The sequence below is a fragment of the Bemisia tabaci genome, chromosome 1 (genome assembly GCF_918797505.1).
Source record: "Bemisia tabaci chromosome 1, PGI_BMITA_v3".
Classification (NCBI taxonomy): Eukaryota; Metazoa; Arthropoda; class Insecta; order Hemiptera; family Aleyrodidae; genus Bemisia; species Bemisia tabaci.
In genome coordinates this window covers 89,137,105-89,156,224 of record NC_092793.1, presented here as the reverse complement: position 1 = coordinate 89,156,224, position 19,120 = coordinate 89,137,105, and the positions used below count along the sequence as shown (strand labels likewise).

The 19,120-nt window shown below is 36.1% G+C and overlaps 1 protein-coding gene across 2 annotated transcripts in view; it reads right to left on the bottom strand.

Moving 5' to 3' along the window:
- Positions 1 to 6,382: 6,382 nt before the first annotated feature.
- Positions 6,383 to 19,120, bottom strand: part of LOC109035774 (Collagen type IV alpha 1) — a 172,616-nt gene continuing 159,878 nt past the window's right edge. For both annotated transcript variants that reach the window (XM_019049520.2, XM_072306422.1), the window contains exons 27-31: positions 14,984 to 15,153; positions 14,212 to 14,413; positions 13,141 to 13,312; positions 11,920 to 12,034; positions 6,383 to 10,252 (exon numbers count right to left, since the gene is read on the bottom strand). In XM_019049520.2, the coding sequence (XP_018905065.2) occupies positions 9,995 to 10,252; positions 11,920 to 12,034; positions 13,141 to 13,312; positions 14,212 to 14,413; positions 14,984 to 15,153 (917 nt within the window). In that variant the 3' untranslated portion in view covers positions 6,383 to 9,994. The remainder of the gene's footprint in view (positions 10,253 to 11,919; positions 12,035 to 13,140; positions 13,313 to 14,211; positions 14,414 to 14,983; positions 15,154 to 19,120) is intronic.

Sequence of the window (19,120 nt, the reverse complement as noted above, 5' to 3'; positions counted from 1 at the left end):
AAGGGATTTAACAGAAAGAGATTACATCCCCTATACACTGTTTGAGAAACTATATATAAACCCTAATAATAGAAAACCTAACCCTAACCTTTCTACAGAACAAAAGAAGGAGACGTAAATAGATGAAAATAATCAGAAAATAAATAAGGGATATAATTTACGATAGCAATCGAATGAATTAAATAAAAAATCAAATGAATCCAATAAAGAAAACCCACCCTGCCAGGATATGAATATAGACGACACTGAAGGAAAATATAATATTTCACAAGGACACTCAGAATTCATGGAGATAGAAATCAAAACCCCTGATAAAAATAAAGATAAAGAATTAAAAGTTGATTCAAAAAAATGATACTAGGAGGAACAAGAAACCACCACCAATCTTCATTAAAAATGAAGATCCAGAAGAAATAAAAATAAATACTTAAAGATCATGACTTCAATTTTACATTAAAAATTATATCCAGAAAACAGATACAAAAGTATTAAGACAAGCTCAGATCACAAGATCATAACTCAGAAGTTGAATGATTTAGGAATTGAATTTTTCACATTTCAAAACTTTAGTGATAAAATAACCACATAATAAATAAAAATAGTGGTAATAATACAATTAATAGAGGACTGCCAATCAATTCTGAGAAGGAAACCCTAAAACAAGAATTAGAGGAACATGAGGGAATAGAAGTAAAAAAATTCACCAACTCCAGGACAGAATCACGAAAGTTCCAATCCCTCTTTTTAAAATAAACGTTAAAAGCAATAATACCTCTTAGAAAAAAGTAGAAGAGATAAAGATAATCGACGAATACGGAATTAGAATTATTATTATTTTATATTATTATTATTTTCTTATTAGTATCATCTAATTACGTCTCCTTCTTTTGTAAGTGGTTGTAGATGTGGTAATTAGATGATACTAATAAGAAAATAATAATAATATAAAATAATAATAATTCTAATTCCGTATTCGTCGATTATCTTTATCTCTTCTACTTTTTTCTAAGAGGTATTATTGCTTTTAACGTTTATTTTAAAAAGAGGGATTGGAACTTTCGTGATTCTGTCCTGGAGTTGGTGAATTTTTTTACTTCTATTCCCTCATGTTCCTCTAATTCTTGTTTTAGGGTTTCCTTCTCAGAAATGATTGGCAGTCCTCTATTAATTGTATTATTACCACTATTTTTATTTATTATGTGGTTATTTTATCACTAAAGTTTTGAAATGTGAAAAATTCAATTCCTAAATCATTCAACTTCTGAGTTATGATCTTGTGATCTGAGCTTGTCTTAATACTTTTGTATCTGTTTTCTGGATATAATTTTTAATGTAAAATTGAAGTCATGATCTTTAAGTATTTATTTTTATTTCTTCTGGATCTTCATTTTTAATGAAGATTGGTGGTGGTTTCTTGTTCCTCCTAGTATCATTTTTTTGAATCAACTTTTAATTCTTTATCTTTATTTTTATCAGGGGTTTTGATTTCTATCTCCATGAATTCTGAGTGTCCTTGTGAAATATTACATTTTCCTTCAGTGTCGTCTATATTCATATCCTGGCAGGGTGGGTTTTCTTTATTGGATTCATTTGATTTTTTATTTAATTCATTCGATTGCTATCGTAAATTATATCCCTTATTTATTTTCTGATTATTTTCATCTATTTACGTCTCCTTCTTTTGTTCTGTAGAAAGGTTAGGGTTAGGTTTTCTATTATTAGGGTTTATATATAGTTTCTCAAACAGTGTATAGGGGATGTAATCTCTTTCTGTTAAATCCCTTACGTACTTCATTCTTTTCTCGTCCTTAAACACTAATATCATCACGGAAAAAAAAGATTTACTGAATTTAAGTAAACGCGTCTACTTGGATTTTTTACTTATTTCAAAACGGGTTTGACTTGGAAGAAACCAACGGTTTTCTTCATGTAAGACAACATGATTCGCTTGAGACAAGCGAATCGTGTTTTCTTAAATAAAATAAACGTTGTTTTAAAATAAGCCAACTTTTGCTTGAATGAAGAAACCAGTTTCTTTAAAATTAGTAAACGGGGTGAACGCCTTCTGAGTCCGGCCGTTGCCTCTTTTTAAGTCAACAGCATGCTTGGTAGAAGAAAATCGTTGTGTCGAAAGAAGAAACCGGTTTCCTCAAAATTAGTAAACGGGGCTAACTCCTTACGAGGCGACCGGATGCAATTAGCAATACGCCCGTTGATTTTTTACAATTCAACAGTTTGCTTGGTACAGTGAAACACGTTGCGTTTAAAGAAGAAACCGGTTTCCTCAAAATTAGTAAACGGGGCGAACGCCCTCAGCGGGGGAGGATGCAATAAGCCAGACGCTGTTGCCTTCTTTTAACCCAACAGCTTGCTTGGTAGAAGAAAACACGTTGTGTCGAAAGAAGAAAACGGTTTCCTCAGAATTAGTAAACGGGGCGAACGCCCTCAGCGGGGGAGGATGCAATAAGCCAGACGCTGTTGCCTTCTTTTAACCCAACAGCTTGCTTGGTAGAAGAAAACACGTTGTGTCGAAAGAAGAAAACGGTTTCCTTAGAATTAGTAAACGGGGCGAACGCCCTCAGCGGGGGAGGATGCAATAAGCCAGACGCTGTTGCCTTCTTTTAACCCAACAGCTTGCTTGGTAGAAGAAAACACGTTGTGTCGAAAGAAGAAAACGGTTTCCTTAGAATTAGTAAACGGGGCGAACGCCCTCAGCGGGGGAGGATGCAATAAGCCGGACGCTGTTGCCTTTTAATAACCCAACAGCTTGTTTGATGAAAGAAAACACGGTACGTCAGAAGAAGAAACCAGTTACCTTAAAAGTAGTAAACGGAGTGAGTCCCTTCCGCGGGGAACGGATGCGGCATGGGACATGTGCGGTTGCCTACTTTCAATATAACATTTTGCTTCGAAGAAGAAACCAGTTTCCTTAAAATTAGTAAACCGGATGGTGACGCCTCCTATGAGAATGATACATGCAATTGCTGCCAGATGCCGTTAGCATCTGCTTAAACCAACACCATTTATGACGGAATAAAAGGAGACGGAAGTTAAAAAATCAAGATGCCCATTATATTTGTCTACAAAATAATTGTTCTTTAGGGAGAAATTCATTTAATGTGTCCTTTGAGAAATCACTCATATGCTCGGCGTCGACAAAAAATTAAATAAATAAAGAAGTAAAGAAGGAGAGGAAGAGGAAATATTTGCGTTGTTTTAAATAGATCGGCACTGTGTATTTGAAGTTTTAATTTTTATTTTTAAATGAAGGGGGCCTCATAAAGAGGACTTAAATACTTAAGTAGATTGAAGCCGGGAGTTTTTTGCATTGCCTCAGTTCAGTTTCATCGGACAATGTATTTCCTCACACTAAAAAATCGCAATTTTTTTTACTTATTTTCTTCCTTAATTTTCCTGTCCCGATGAATGAAAGATCCCTCGCAGATAGAATTAAAAAGGGTCAAATAAAATGCATGCTTATGCTAAAGGGCCGAGGAAGAAATTAAAAAATGTGGAGAGAATCATACTTTTCAGCATGTCACCCACCAAGTTGACAGATGAAGATAATCGAATAACTCTGCTGCTACGTAGTGTTTACACTGTTCAATATCGATTTTCCGGGTCCCTTTGATTTATGAACGCAACGATGGAGTGGATCGAAAACAAACTACAGTTTTTTCTGTATTTTCGAAAGGAATTTGCGAGTGCAAAATTGTTGATATTTAAAACTTTGATTCATTTGTGTCCGGGGAAATTTTGGGTCGAAGGGCCTGTCGGGACCGATCTTTCCGCCCCCCCCCCCTCCCTCCACAGTCTTGTACGGATACTCATAAGAGCTCAACATTTTTTACCGTAATTGAAGCATTTGACCCTTTTTACCTTGTTTCCCTGCAAAATAGGGTGGATCCAGCACTTCTTTACCACCTTCCTATCAACTTTAGAGAGTGTAACGAAAATGAAGTGCAGCTATACAATAAAACATTAGAACGTCACGCGTGTGATTATGTAAACTGAGTAAAATATAAGAGTAATCGAAGATTGAACTTTTTTTATGAATAAATTGTGACTGTCCACGGAAAAAGATGCCTTAATCCAGAAAATCTCAAAGCTTATTTTTCAAATCTTATTTTTTAAAGTAAGGAATTAGAACTATTAATGTTTCTTTTATAGTGCTCACATTCATCCTTTTCCGCCCGATGTGAATTAATTAGAACTATTGAATAGAACTACTAATATTCTAATTGAAATAGAAAAGTCTAATAAATGGTCCAGAATAGTCTTGAATATTGTAATCGAATTGAATAGAACTAGTAATATTTAAAAAATGTAACAATCTCAGTCATCAAAAATAAAAAATTATTGTGTTACAAACATTTTCGAAGAGTTTCATTCTTTATTCTAATTTTTTTAAAGTCAGCGATTCTTCAAGAAAAAATGAAGAGAGAAAATTTTAAAAAAGGCGGATTGCTTTAAATTCTTTTTAAAGAGATTAAAAATTAATATAAAATGGGAAAGAAACAAAAATAAACGTAAAACAAGTGACAACAGTAACACGCGTATTTCTTTTTTGCTCCGAATTCATCTTTTCGGGTTCAAAAAATCTTAACCCATCAGGTCTCACGCATATTCACTATCACAATAATGGTGAGAGCCTAAGTCAATGACTTATATAGTGTAAATTCGGCCGACGTAGACATAAGCCCCGATGGCTAAGTAGGTAGGGTGTTAGGTTCGTAAATTGTAGGTCCCAGGTTCAAATCCCGATAGGCAGGCCAAAATTTGCAAGTCGGTACTTGCCATGTCGAGTCTTCGATACTTGCAGATATACAATTGAAAATTTTTTCATCAAAAATTCGATAAATTAAACCATTTTTTGCTATTATGGATCAATAATAATACATATGATATGGGTGCAGTGTGCATACCTGCAGTGACTATTTACTAAATTTGAAACAACAATTGGCTAGAAATAAGTAAACACGCCTGAGAGTTAGGCAACATCCATTCATGCCGGGCGTCCCCGTTTACTAATTCTAAGACAACAGCTGGTTTCAATACAATAAACGCGCATTCCCGTCCAACACGCCGTTTACTAATTTTAAACAAACCATTAACTTGAAGCCAGTAAATGCACGTGGGAGTTACGCAAATGTTTCCTATTTCTAAGTAAACAGTTTACCTAGATCAATACGACGGATACTCACTTCAAACCAACGATAATTTCTTAAATTTAGGAAATATTTTCACGGCATGGAATGTTTCCTTTTTTTAAGTAAACGCTTTCTTCTTTTAAGGGGACGTGGAGCGTTGGATTGAGAAAACGCTATTTCTCGATCCAAGGTAACTCCGTTGTCTTAGTTCAAACCTCCGTTTCTTGTCGATACTTTTTAAGTATCCAGTTTACTTGGTCTAAGACGGCTCCGCCTTGTATTTAGGAAACATTTTTTTCAGTGATGTTTTTACAATAGTTAAAATCTTGAGGAGATATCCTGCGAAGTCATTTGTTTAATTATTTCATTATATTAAAGTAAAACACAATTCTTCGGCCATTTAAACACATACAAACTATTCATTCTCGAGGAACGAGAAAACTGTAAGCCTCACTTCACCGCAGCAAAAACGAGACTCGCATGTGATCACATGTCATTCCCATGGGAAATTTTTAGCAGGGTACGGTCAACTGGCGGTGTGACCTACCCTGGCGGACTGACCACATCTTACCCTACGTCGTACGTAGGAAGCACCTTGCATTGCGGTCACGTGATCTAACCAAAAGGAGAGAGAAGAAGAGTAGTCGAGCAGTGGGATGTTAGAGAAAGAGTACTTGTAGTAGGGTGGGTGAAGAAGGCGTGCTGCTTCGAACTGGTAATTCCATGAATCCTGTGAATATTTTGCGGATTTTACGATTATCCTGAGGTCGTCCTGACAATATTCTGTGGACATTTTAAGCATTTTTTCAAATACTTATCCCTAGAATTTCCACATAATATTTTGGGAATTTTCAAGAAAGTTCTGGGGATATCGATTTGTCTCACGAAAATGCTCTGAGAATGCTGCGACAATATTCTAGAATATTCTCACAACATTGTCAAAATATTTTAAATTTTCCTCGAAATATTATCAGAACGTTTACAGAAGATTAGCCTGCTAACTGGGGGTGATGCCTTGATTCGTTCATAAACTCCGTGCTCTCGAAGGTAAATACAGCGTGTTTGAGCATTGGATGACCAATAAAGCAGCAATGCAGAAACTCTTGACAAGAAGTACCTAACTTTAAATCCGAAATAAATTTTTTTAACTGCTGAAAGATGCACAGTGAACTTTTCAGAGAAATCGTAGTAAATTGATGACGAATAGGACAAGATTGAAAACTCATTAGAAGTCTTTCAACAAATTAAGAAAAGCTGTAATGCCATATAAAACACTTAAACATAAAACATCTATATTTACATTCTAACAATAAATTATGAAAGTAATCTTATAGTAGTAAAATGTAGCTGGTGAAATATCGAGCCACTAAAAAAGTTTCTCAGAATGCACTTTGGTTGAACTAGCTTTAATACACTATAGCAGATTTTTGGTAATTAAAATCCTCAGTAAAAAGGGAAAGTATTGGAATAATACTTTTTTGAATAATTACGAACGTGGGAAAAATATGAAAAGCACCTTCTCTCAAGTAAATAACAACTAATGAAACATCTTAAATATCATTTCAAAACACTCAAGAAAAAGTTGCAAATTTCAATTACCTTTAAGGCAATACTTCTCACAAATACCAAGGGGTGCCTCCCAATGGCTACAACAAAGGTTTTTGTTTTTGTTCTTTTAATTTTTTTAATGTAAGTGCCAAACTTCTTGAAATACAAATGTACTAGTAAAAGTGAACTTTGATCACCTTCCTAATAACATTAGATGAACTCTTTTACTGTGTGATAAATTTACTGGCAGTTAAAACAGTGGCAGTTTATTGTTAAAAATAAATAAAAATATACATAAGTATTTATATAAATCTCACTGATAACAAATAAATTAATAAAATAACCAAGTCGTATGGTTGTAATATAATTTTTCTAATCATGGTAAAAGTATATAAAAATAATAGTGTAAAAAAAAACTATTATAAATTTTACTACGATACTGCAAATTCCATGTAGTCCTATGATTTAAGTTGTTTTAACATTAATCTTTCAATCGAGATTTTCGTTGAGTTAGTAATCAATAAGTATAGAGGTTATGAGAATTGGAGAATGAGATGAGGAGTGAGTTACAGAGTAATTGCTGCTGTTCTGCCAATGTATGATAGTAATAAACAATTAATAGTTGTAAAATTATTAATTAAAGCGCAAGAGATGAGAATCGTCTGGAAAGTATTTTTCATATCTTTCTTGCTCTAGGATGACAGAAGAGAAGTAATTTTGAATTTACCGCTAGAATGCTTATACCTCCAGCTTTTAATCGTTACGAGTATATGGATATCTATTTGACAAACTGATTCTCCAAGATTTGCATTGTTTTGTGAACAACTCTAAAAATCATCAGGTACAGAAGTTCTTTGGAAGTTGAATTCTCCTATTCGTTTCTTCGGTGACTACTGATATCATTAACAGGGGAATTGTAGCGGTTGGAAGGGCAAATTCTTCTGAAGTGATTATATTTTTAGACTTCAAAATCTAGTTCCTTTTTGGGCATTTTTTTTTTTTTTTTTTTTTTTTTTAACCGTGAAAAGATTAAATTTGAAAGAAATCAGAGTCAACATTGAGGGGGATCCAAAAGTTTCGCATCTTTCCTGTAACTTTTGAAGATACAGTGATAAAAAGTTTCAATTTTGGGATTGAACAAAGGTTCAAAGTAACTTTGAGATCTTTCAACATTTTGAGAATGAGCAAAGGTTCAAAGAAACTACCTTTAAGACCTCTCAAAATTTTGAGACGTTCATACGTACTCCGGGGGCCACGAATCCCTACTTTTTTTTTATCCAAATGGGATCCCTCCTTTTGTGCTACATCATTAAAAGCAGCAAGCAGAGTGCGGAATTTCGTTCCAAATCACCAGTCTCAATATATTATAACCGGCCATCCTAGTTTTTGGAAAGTTGAACTTTATCGGGCTACCATTTCGGATTGGTGAAAATGAACAACCTCTGGGTCACGCTATAAAGGTTTTTTTAGTCTTCTCCCAATGAGGGAGGACGTTGAAAATGAAAATTTAATTCAGGGGGGCTGCTAAAATGTCAAGAGGATTTTTTTCCAGACCTTCATTGGGAGTTACATGAATCATAGGGAAGGGAATAAAAAAATAAATAATTTTAGCGAAACCATAAGGGTAGCTTACTATCATGAATCGAGAACGGTGGCTCGAAAAAATTTCAATTTGCAAAATTTTTGTCGGCCGACCAAGATAGACAGAGAGTTTCGATGGCTAACTAGTTCATGAGCGAATTTTGACTTTCGAATACATCTTGTTACAAGCAAATGACGCTTAGAACACAATGCGCGCACTAAAAATGTGATAAATTAACTCAAAGACTAAGAATTACGCAGATCAAAGGGCGCAACTTTTCTGCAAATTTAAAATGCCTCGGTTCCACGCCGAACGGAATAATGTCATCTGTCATCAATTTAGAGTTAGTACGGGTCCCATCGACTTCCGTTCAATGGGGTAGTGCGGGATTCCTAGAACGACCTGCAGAATTATGGCCCATTCAAAAGCATTAAGGTTGTCTCTCTAAAGATGCTACTGCAATAGAGGTGGGTTTAGACTGTAATTTTAACTGAAAAATCCAATTAAACCGTGACAAGTCTGGCAGAAAATTCTCACTCCGACACAAGTTTAAGAAAATGTGAAGAAATGAATGTTTTGAAATAAAAAAAAATAAAAAATAAAATAATAATTATAATAAAAAGTTCCGCCCAACAACTTCTCGGAAAAAAATGATTTCAAAAAAGGTTTACAAAAAGACATTTTCAAAGTTGTGGTTTTTGAATGGCTAAGTTTAAGAATGGTGATAATAAAAGAGACAAAAAAGTCAGAGCGCAATTTCTTTTGTCAAAAAAAAAAAAAAAGAATACAACGAATTCCATCTAGGATAAGAAGTAATGTGCCTGCAGCGGAGTTCTTGACGAAATCTTACGAATAAATTTTGTTAGAATGGCACGCGAGGGGAATAGGATTGAAATACAAGAGGGCTTTTTGCAAGTTGTGATATGATATTAAAAGATGGCACTGAAGTCACAGGTTGAAGTTGTTCGTTTAAATATTTACATAATAAATCTAAATCACTGTTTAGGTACATATATGACAAAAATTGCAGTTTAAATAAACTACTAGAATAGTGCAGAAATTTGAAAACAATTTCATGTATGTTGACAATTTTGAGAGAGGAAATAATAATTAATGAAGCTAAGTAATCATCATAAAAATACTTAAGAGGTATTATTTACAAAACAAAGGTACAAATGGTAAAACATGAAAACATACTTAGAATGACCTCTCCTTGAGTAAGCAATAGTCAGCATAGGATGAGAAATCGCTGCGAAAATACAAATACAGATGTGATCTGACCATGACTTGAACCCATATGTAAATGCACATATTACCATAAAATTTCACGTGTTCGAGAGAAATCTGGGGGATACTTAATTTAAAAAGCCCCGTTTTGTGTTAATGCATCAAAATAGAAGACGCGCCTGACACATTTCAAGTAAAAATTCAGCATCATGCTAATGATAAAATTATCGTCAGGTATTATAAAAAGGTTTTCGATGACCATCACGATTGTGTCGCCGGATTGTTCTATAGCCCGTTGCCGTTTTCTTTGCTCGGAAATTTGTTTTTTATTACACGTGAATTCCAAGCGAGGAAACAAGGACGGACCATATCACAATCCGGCAACTCAATCGTGATGATAATTGAAGATCTTATTGTGCCTCTCAAGATGATGGTATTTTATTCTTAAGTACTTACTGAAGATAAAAGTAACTTTGACTCACTGAGGTTATGTCCTCCTTATACAGACTTGGCAACGGCCGATTCTCGTCCTCAATTCTCCACTCTTCAAAGTTTGTTGTGAGGGTCTAACGAACTGTTCACTGGGTTCTATCGTTGCCAACCAGAAACTGAGTTTGTTGGCGAAGTAGTAACACGTTCCTCGCTCACCATTGCACTCAATGAAAGGAGTGGCTCGGAAGTCTTCCAGACAAGATCCTGGACTAGCTAGTGATTGGCCGCCTCCTTCAGCACCAGCAGCTGTGTGCTGTGAAAAAATGAAATAATTTTGTAAATTTTGAAAATTTTTGGATATCCTTGAAGAAACAGCTACAATATCTGCCTCTTATACATTTAAAAATATTCCCGAAAAACAGTTTTATCTAACGATCTCAAGGAATTCATGATGCGGCATTGCATACCGCATAATAGATCCCAAGTAGCACCGATTGCAAAAAATTGCAATTAGGCGGTACAATTATTGCTACTGCATCGGCGTGTTGTGGATGTTGCCTATTTGAAGGATATTGCCGGATCGAAGGAAAAGTTTATTGACATTTATTGCAATAAAATTGAAATAAATTTCAATTTTTCATTGCATTACATATTGCCTGACTTTTTGACACATGGAACTCACTTTGTTGATCGTGTAAAATTGAATTTGATTGACCAAATAGTACAAAACCGTTTCCATTAAAAAAAATGCAATTTTATTGAAATAAATCGCAATTTTATATTAATATTTTCGTTGCTCTGCGCTATCTGGGATTAAAAACTTGTCTCTTTTTTTGCTTAGGAAACTTTTTTTTGCAGTGCTTGATTAGGTGGATTTCTACACGTTTGAATGTATCATGAAAAAGACAGCTTTAATTGGCGAGCCTAGAGCGAAATTTAAAATTGAAACTTTAGAAATAGACCCTCGCACGGAAATGTAGTGGTTTGCCATCTACAAATACGAAATGCACAGGAAAATTATGTCTCCTCATAACAATTTTTTAAAGAAACCCGGCTAAAAATGGTTAGCCGGTCTACTGATTATTTGGCAACATAATTCAGCAGAATTTCTACTCACGTCAGACTGACTTCAGACTATTGGTATTGAAAAGGTATCTACTAATGTCACTAATTTTAGTAGAGACATTTTACTCACATTAGTATTATTTAATTATTCTCTCTTTTTAATATACTGGTTTTGATGAAGAGGTATCTTCGTATGTTGTATAATTGAAAGAAATTACTTTTGATATCTAAAATTGTTATGATGCGGCATTTAATTTCTAAGTTACCGGATATCACCAATCAATATCTGACCTAATAACAGTTGAATTTCTAAATATGTCAGCTGAATATTCTCTTCATCCGAATGGGCTAAAACTGGGAAGGGTTTCAGTAATTGATGTCAACAATGGACTCGCATCAGCTCAGATTCGACTGATACAACTTGTGATATCACTTAAGTCCCCATTGATATCAACAGAATTTTTTACATGCTCCTACTTATCAACTCTCGCAAAGTTCTAGGTACGCTCAGAAATTTAAATTACGTATAAAACGCAAACTATATGTCAGTATCACATTTGAGTCATGACATTAAAAGAAAATTTTTGTTAGAATGATATATGATCGTTACGAAATGACTGTGGGCAGAAAATAGCCTGAAATAAGTATGGGGTCTATCTTACTCAGTGCTTGTGTTGCACCGTGTTCATTTTTTTAGCAGAAAAAATCTAGACACTTCTAGCATCAACTTTCCCTCAAAATTTTTCTTGGCCCGCAAACACGGACCAGCACTTACAAATACAGAAATCAAACTCTTTTGAAAAAGTACGGCCAACTATAATAAACTAAGGGCTGGAGAATATATCCAATATGTCTGATGGAAATTAGCAAGATGTAAAAGTAAGTAAGTAAGTAAGGGAAAGAACGTGAACGTACCATAACGAAGCTGAAACCAATCCATAAACTGTCCCATCCAGCAGGACAATTAGGAATGGATAAAGCTTGACTATGAACTGCGATTACATTGGCAGGAGCTTCACAAACAACGCACCTGAAGATAGGCAGAAGGAACGTAATATATTCATACATGTATAAGCCCACACACAAAAAATATAACAGCTATTACCAACCACTACCCATTATCAACAAATTAAGTGATAAGATTATAATTAACGATTAAGTGATTAAGATTACATAATCTTTTTTTGAACAATATTTTTTGCGACGTAATTTTTGATGGTTAAATATCTAATTTTTTGGCTTCAGTTACAGCTTCTAATTGCTTTCTTACAGCTACTTAAATTGTCTGTGCTGTGCATTTTTTAGTTGTTCATGATCTTGTACAATAGAGATCGGATATTGCGACATTGCTTAAAACGACAAATCGGTTATAACGACTTACGCTCTAGACAGGCTCTAGAAGAAGGTCGTTGCATACGATTTCCACTGTATATTCATATTCATACTTTACTTTGGTGCTCAAGCAATTCATATCTAAACTATTCGTTTCTTCTTTTTAAATTTTCTCTTTATTCATCTTGTAAAAGTCTTTAAATTTGGAATATGTAGTAGGTATAAATGTTTCTCTTACACAATTGAGTACCCAAAGACAATGGTTACAATCTGCATGAGATCACCTAAGACTCATCTTTTGGAGGACATTTATTATACACACATATTTATATGGCACCAGAACCGCCCATTTTAAAATCTGAGGAGGAGAATCGGAAGGATGTGTCCCATCTCTTTTCAAGATGGTTTACAATTCGCATCCACGACCGAGAAGGCCAGGGCGAATGATTAACGATCTTAGTTATGGCGATCGGCGATCATCTGGCCCGGGTTGACAAGTATCGAATGCAGTTTCATTGGCACTCAATTTTTCGGAATATCATCAACACTTTGCTCTCCACAGAATATCTATTCGGTAATATTACGATGATAGGAATAGCCGTTTCGCCGGTTGCTCTCAGCAACTTCTGTGCTGATTTTGTCGGTGACATAATTTTTGTGACAGATCCAGCATCTATTCTCTGTCACACTTCCCTTTGTTAGCCACTAAACACGGACCAACACAACCACGAAAAATTTTTGAGTGTGCGAAGCTGTAATTAAAAAGGAAGTAGATAAAAGAGAATATAATTGTTTTCAGCTCACCGAGAGATGTATTTTTGAATAGCAATTTCCTCTACGGGTGTCATTGGCATAGGTTCATTTGTACTTAACCAATAAGATTTATCATTGCGACTAGCATAGTTACATACATTATTGAAATCACAGAATAAGAAAGGCATGGTAGAGAATTTACGAACACATGATCCAGCAAAACCTGAAAACATAAAACAAAATTCACATCACTTAAAAGACAGTGCGCAATCTTGAGTGGTCAATGAAGGCAAAGTTCGGATGGCAATTTGAGTTAATACTCGAGTAATTATAGACGTAAGATATTTGGGTACGGAATTTCATATACCTAATTTGATCTCTCCATTTCCGTAGGCATATTATCATTTTTTGTTAAACTTCATTCTAGAAATTGGGTTGATTTTCCTGATTACTGCAGTTAATGGCGGGTAAGAGAATCTGTATGAGCACGCTATCTTGAAATTTTCGAAATAAAATCTGATATCATAATTAATATTACGTGATGGAATTGTGAAATTTCCCATTAGAACAATGTAAATTTTCAATTTGTTGTCAAACTTCACTTTAAAGAGATACCTCCAGGGATAATGTCCATGATTTTTGAGGCTACTGGCAAGAAGTCCTGCCTTTTGAATAAACCCAGGTTGAAGTTTTTGAAATATGACCGAGAAAGTGGTTCCCTGAAGGTGCAAAATGTCCTCTGTGGCATGGGCCGTGTTGCGGCCAGGGAGTGTATCTCCTGTTTTAAAGACAGAGTGTTCAAGAGACCAGACCAACCCACTCTAACGTTTTTCTTATTTCATATTTTAAAATGAAACCTAAGAGCACTCATATGTCGATGTAAGATATGTTTTAGGCCTCTTACAAGGAGAGACTGAGAACAGTGTAGGTACTTCCAATCACATTTACGTTTTTTTTATCTATCACAGTGTAAAGTAAGGAAAGGATTTGAAACTGGGAATGAGACAAACAATAATGAATTGGAAATAAGAAAGTACATAAAAGATTCGAAGTGGAAAACAAGAATGAAAAGTAGGAGCTGAGAATTCTATTTAAACATGATTTGTAAGCGATCAGTAATACCTAAATCTTGATTATGGGACTTTTCGTTCCCTTCAATATATAGAAGAGAGTAACCATCCCATAGTTTGGTGTGTCCTGGCTCACAGCCTGGTACAACAGTGCTTTGAGAATGTTTGACTAGTAATATACCAGTCTCATAATTCTCATCTTGTGCACAAGGAGCACCATCAACACCCCTTGGTCCTGGAGGACCAGGTTGTCCCTGCAATTGAAAAAAATATATTTTAATTGGAGCAAATACGAAAACTCAAACAAGTGTAATCGAAAATTCCAGACAGAAGAGATACGTAAACGAAACCAAATAGCTCATCATGTCCGTCTATGGTTGTATCTATCTTTCGACTTCTGTGATAAATAACTATCTATGTAAATGATCAACGGATAAATTTTCAAATGCATGTTATCTTTATCAAAAATGAAGCCGATATAGACGTACATCCGTAATCCATGAGTCACAAATAAGTTAAGCAGAGGAAAATATGGTTATTCTTAAGCATTCATAAATTAGAAAAAAGAATCAATGTAATACAAGTGAGTGCCTGATCATAAAAGGCTCTTACTGGCGCGAGTAGATAAATGTTAAAATACCGAACAAATTGATGGACCTTCACCAAAGTTATTTTCTTACATGAAAGCGCCTGACGGATTGTTCAATTATTTGCCATGAGTTCTGACATCAGACGAAAAAGTAGTTATTGATTTTTCTATAAATCTCTTTGGGACGCAGGCTAGGCCCATTAAGTTTGTATGAAATACGGATGAAAAAAATTACCTGCAATCCAGGCAAACCATCTCTGCCAGGGTCTCCTTTAGGACCAGGTGGTCCACTTGGACCTGGTAGACCTTCAGTACCGGGCAAACCTCGAATACCCTTTGCACCAGGCAAGCCAGGGATTCCATTGCTTCCAGGAACTCCAGGTAATCCGGGTGGGCCGGGATAACCTGTGATGAGTGGATAAGAAATTAAGGTTTGCGAGTATATTAAAAAAATCATGCACGTGCCAATTGTGCCATAGCGCTTTATGTAAGTATGTATGTATGTATGGTTGGTTTGTAGATACGTTTATTTGGTGTTTTTTAACAATTGAGTCATTAACACCTTAGAGGTGAGATCAAAATATATTACAGAATTTAAAAATTTAGAAAGTAGGAGTCACAAAAAGGTAGGTAGTAACATTAAATTTGGAGATTAATTCGTTTGAAAAAGAGATGGATTTCATGAAAATACTTTGAAAGGATGGTATGGAGATCAGAAAGTGGAGGGAAAATTTTAGATCTTAATTGTTGATATGTAGGGCAAATTATTAAAACATGTCTAACTGAGAGAGGGATATTACAAGAGATGCAGGTTGGGGGTTGGACTTTCTTGATTATGTACTGGTGGGTGAAAGACGCGTGCTCAATGCACAGCCTGGTTATTTTCACTTGATCTGCTCGTGGTAGACCAGAAAGTTGAGGGAATATGGACATTGGAGGATTTTTAAGTTGGCAATACACTGTCCACTCTTGTTGCCAATTTGTAAAGATTCCTCTTTTGATGAACTTGTTCAGGTCCTCGGCTGTGACAGTCAGGGGAGGAAGGGGCCAGCAGATGCAGCGGCTTCTTTCGCCAGAATATCAGCTTCCGTGTTCCCAGCAACACCTTGGTACATGTCCCGGGCACCAGCACAGAGCAATTGAGAAATTCAGGGAGGGAAGGTGATGTAGGGAATTTTGGATTTGGATAATGAGTGGATTGGATCCAGGGACAGTTTGGAGAGCAGACAGAACATTCAGTGAGTCTGAGCATAAAATGGCTTTTTTACCTTTTGTCTCTTGAAGAAAATTTAATGCTTGGAGTATAGCAAAGGCTTCGGCACTAAAAATTGAGGCAATAGGAGACAGCTTGAAGGATCTAGACTCATTTTGTGTGATAAAAGCACACCCTGTTTGGCTGTTCTCAAGCTCGGAGCCGCCAGTGTAGATTTGTTCATAATCTTGATAATTTTCCATTGTCGAGAAAAAGTTACTTCGTAATTCGGCATGGGATGTGTCGGACTTGTGTGAAGAGCAGGAGTTGAGGTGAATTTCAATTTCAGGAGGGATCCAAGGGGGGAAATTGAGATTCGCAGCTTGAATATGTATAGATCTGTGATCGGAGATATCGGAGGGAAGAGCAGTCTATAAGTATGTGTTTGATGGTCAGAGGTGATGAATTGCAGAAGTGGCAGATGGGTTGGTTTTCTTTGGATATGATATGACTGTGAGTGAAAAAAGTGTGACCTATCCTGAGACGCGCAATTTGGACTTCACATGATCTTGTTTTGTGGTTTGGTGTTCTTGGATATGGCATGGGGGCTCTACGGAGACGATTCTGTTCACTTGTGCTCCATTCTTGTTCCCACGATTTTGTGATAAGTTCGCACATAGCTTTTTTAGCATCTTGCTGAGTGAATGGATGGTGAGTGATGTTCTGCATAGAGCATGCTTCAGTGGCTGCTCTGTCCGCTGTTTCGTTTCCCAGAATTCCTATATTAGCCGGCACCCAGATAAAAGAGGTGGAGTGGCCATTGGCCAATAAGGCATGAACAGTATCATGGATTAACATTGAAAAAGGATGATTAGTAGGGTTGTATTTCAAAGTGCGGAGTGAAGAAAGAGAGTCAGATCATATGACGTAATCGATGGTATCATTGTTACGGGAACTAAGTTCTTGTACATATCTAATTGCTTCGAGAAAAGCCAGCATCTCAGCTGTGAAAAAAGAATTTAACGGAGATAATTTTTGTTTCAGGATAAAATCATTTGATGTATCTACGAATGCTAATGCTACTGATGTTTCTTGTTTCGAACCATCTGTGAAAATTTGTTTGTAGTCAAAGATGTTTTGACATAAAAGTTGGTTTAGTCGTTCCTTGTAAAATGTATGTGATGTGTCTCCTTTCTGATAGGCAGCTAGGTCCAAATTGACAGTATCGATATTGTACATCCACGGGGGGCATGAAAGGGTTTCATTTGGAGAAAGTTGTAGTTGTTCGAGGCTGTATTTTGTTTTCAATTTATCAATCAGCTGCTTAGTGACATAAGAGATAGGTTTAACAGTGTCTGTCACTTCAATAGCATCACATATCATATCGATGGTGAAAGAGCAGAAGTGCGTATCTAGATTTTTGACAGTTTTGAGTTAGCTGCATAAACGTGTGGTTGAAGATGTCGTCTGCCAGCAAGAGATTATAATCGAAAAAAATCGGGAAGTTACCTATAACCGTAGAACTTTTTTCGCGTATCTCGGGCCTAAGTGCAGGAATGCGTATCTCGTTCAGGCCATGTTCATTTTTCGGCGGGCCTTACGCACAACCAATCACAACGCGCGCTCCTCAGCAGCGTTTCCCGCCAAAACCGCACATCAGCTGATCAGCTGTTTTGTGTTTGTTTTCAATTGTTTTCATTTATCTATCTAAAAGAAAAGTTGATGCGGATAAATGTGGATAATCAGGCAGTCCAGCATGCATAATATCAGTGAATGCTAGTGATATAGGCCGATAAACGAGGGAAGGGGGGATTAGGTACTGTTACTTGTCATTAATGTTGCATACGCTTGTAATTGAAGGCAGATTATCACTCGAGGGCCCTCCAGTATCATTTCTTCATAGGTATCTACTACCTACTATCAGCGCGCGGCGTTCATGTCCATTTTTACTCTCTGGGCCAATGCAATCATGAACTAATTGAACTGACGGTTCATCACAACGGTCAGTCAGACGGTCATCAACGGTTATTAGAGTCAATCCCGGTCAAACAATGCTTCATTTAGTGTATTGGATCGACTAAAGCTTCTAAATAAGTTTTAAGGTTGAATAAATTCTATTTTTGATCTTAATGATCAAGAGTAGCTTCAAAACGCTAATTGCAGAAATGCGTCTCTCGTAATCTAATGTCAGTTTCCAATCATACAATGCTTGATCCGGCCTTATGAGGTCAAACTAAAGCTTCTGATAAAGAATTGTAAGCATGAAACCCTTTTTTCAGATTTTAAATGATCAAAATCCGCCAACAATAGGTTTTTTTTTTTAGTTTTGTGGCTTCTATTCCTTTGTATTATTTTGATAAAATCAACAATAGGTTTAAAACACTAATTCGTCACCTTCCAGGCAAAGTATCACAAGCGCCATGCGACGTTTAAAAATTTCCGCCGTCATTATATTTTTTTACAGAGAAATTGTTCAACGAAGCTGTCCGAAAATTACACCGAATTTTCTTTGTGCTGCCGATAAAATTTAGTGAAATTTTCGAACAGATTCAACCAACAATTTCTCAGTAAAAAAATAAAATGGCGGCGGAAATTTTTAAACGTCGCATGGCGCTTGTGATACTTTGCCTGGAAGGTGACGAATTGCAGAAATGCGTATCTCGTGATAAAGTGTCAATTCTTAGTGCCGAAAACGCGAATCTCGGAATTTCGGCCGTATTTTCTAACAGCGCGAGAAATTATTCAAAATATTGATGAAGTCTGAAAACGCATCTTATTCTTGATATCCTCAAGAATTATTACCCTTCTATTGACAATAAGGAGGAATGTAGACAGTTTTTTTACTCTCCTAAAAAATCGTGTTTTCCGAGATACGCACTTCTGCACTTTCACCATCGATATGTGGATAGGTAGGATGATTTGAAGATGTCATGACTTTAGTGAGATAGCCGCTGAGTAGGATCTGCCTTCTCCATAGAAGGGGCGGTTCCACTGCTTCAGCATACAAACAAATAGAAGGACTAGTTCGGAAAGCACCAAGCACGATACGTAAAGATGATGAGTGGATGACATCTAATGCCCGTAGATAAGTTTTTGCTGCAGATTGATAAACGAAGGATCCGTAATCAATTTTAGATCTTACTAGCCGTTCTGGGCACGCTTTGCGCGTCCGTCACGGCC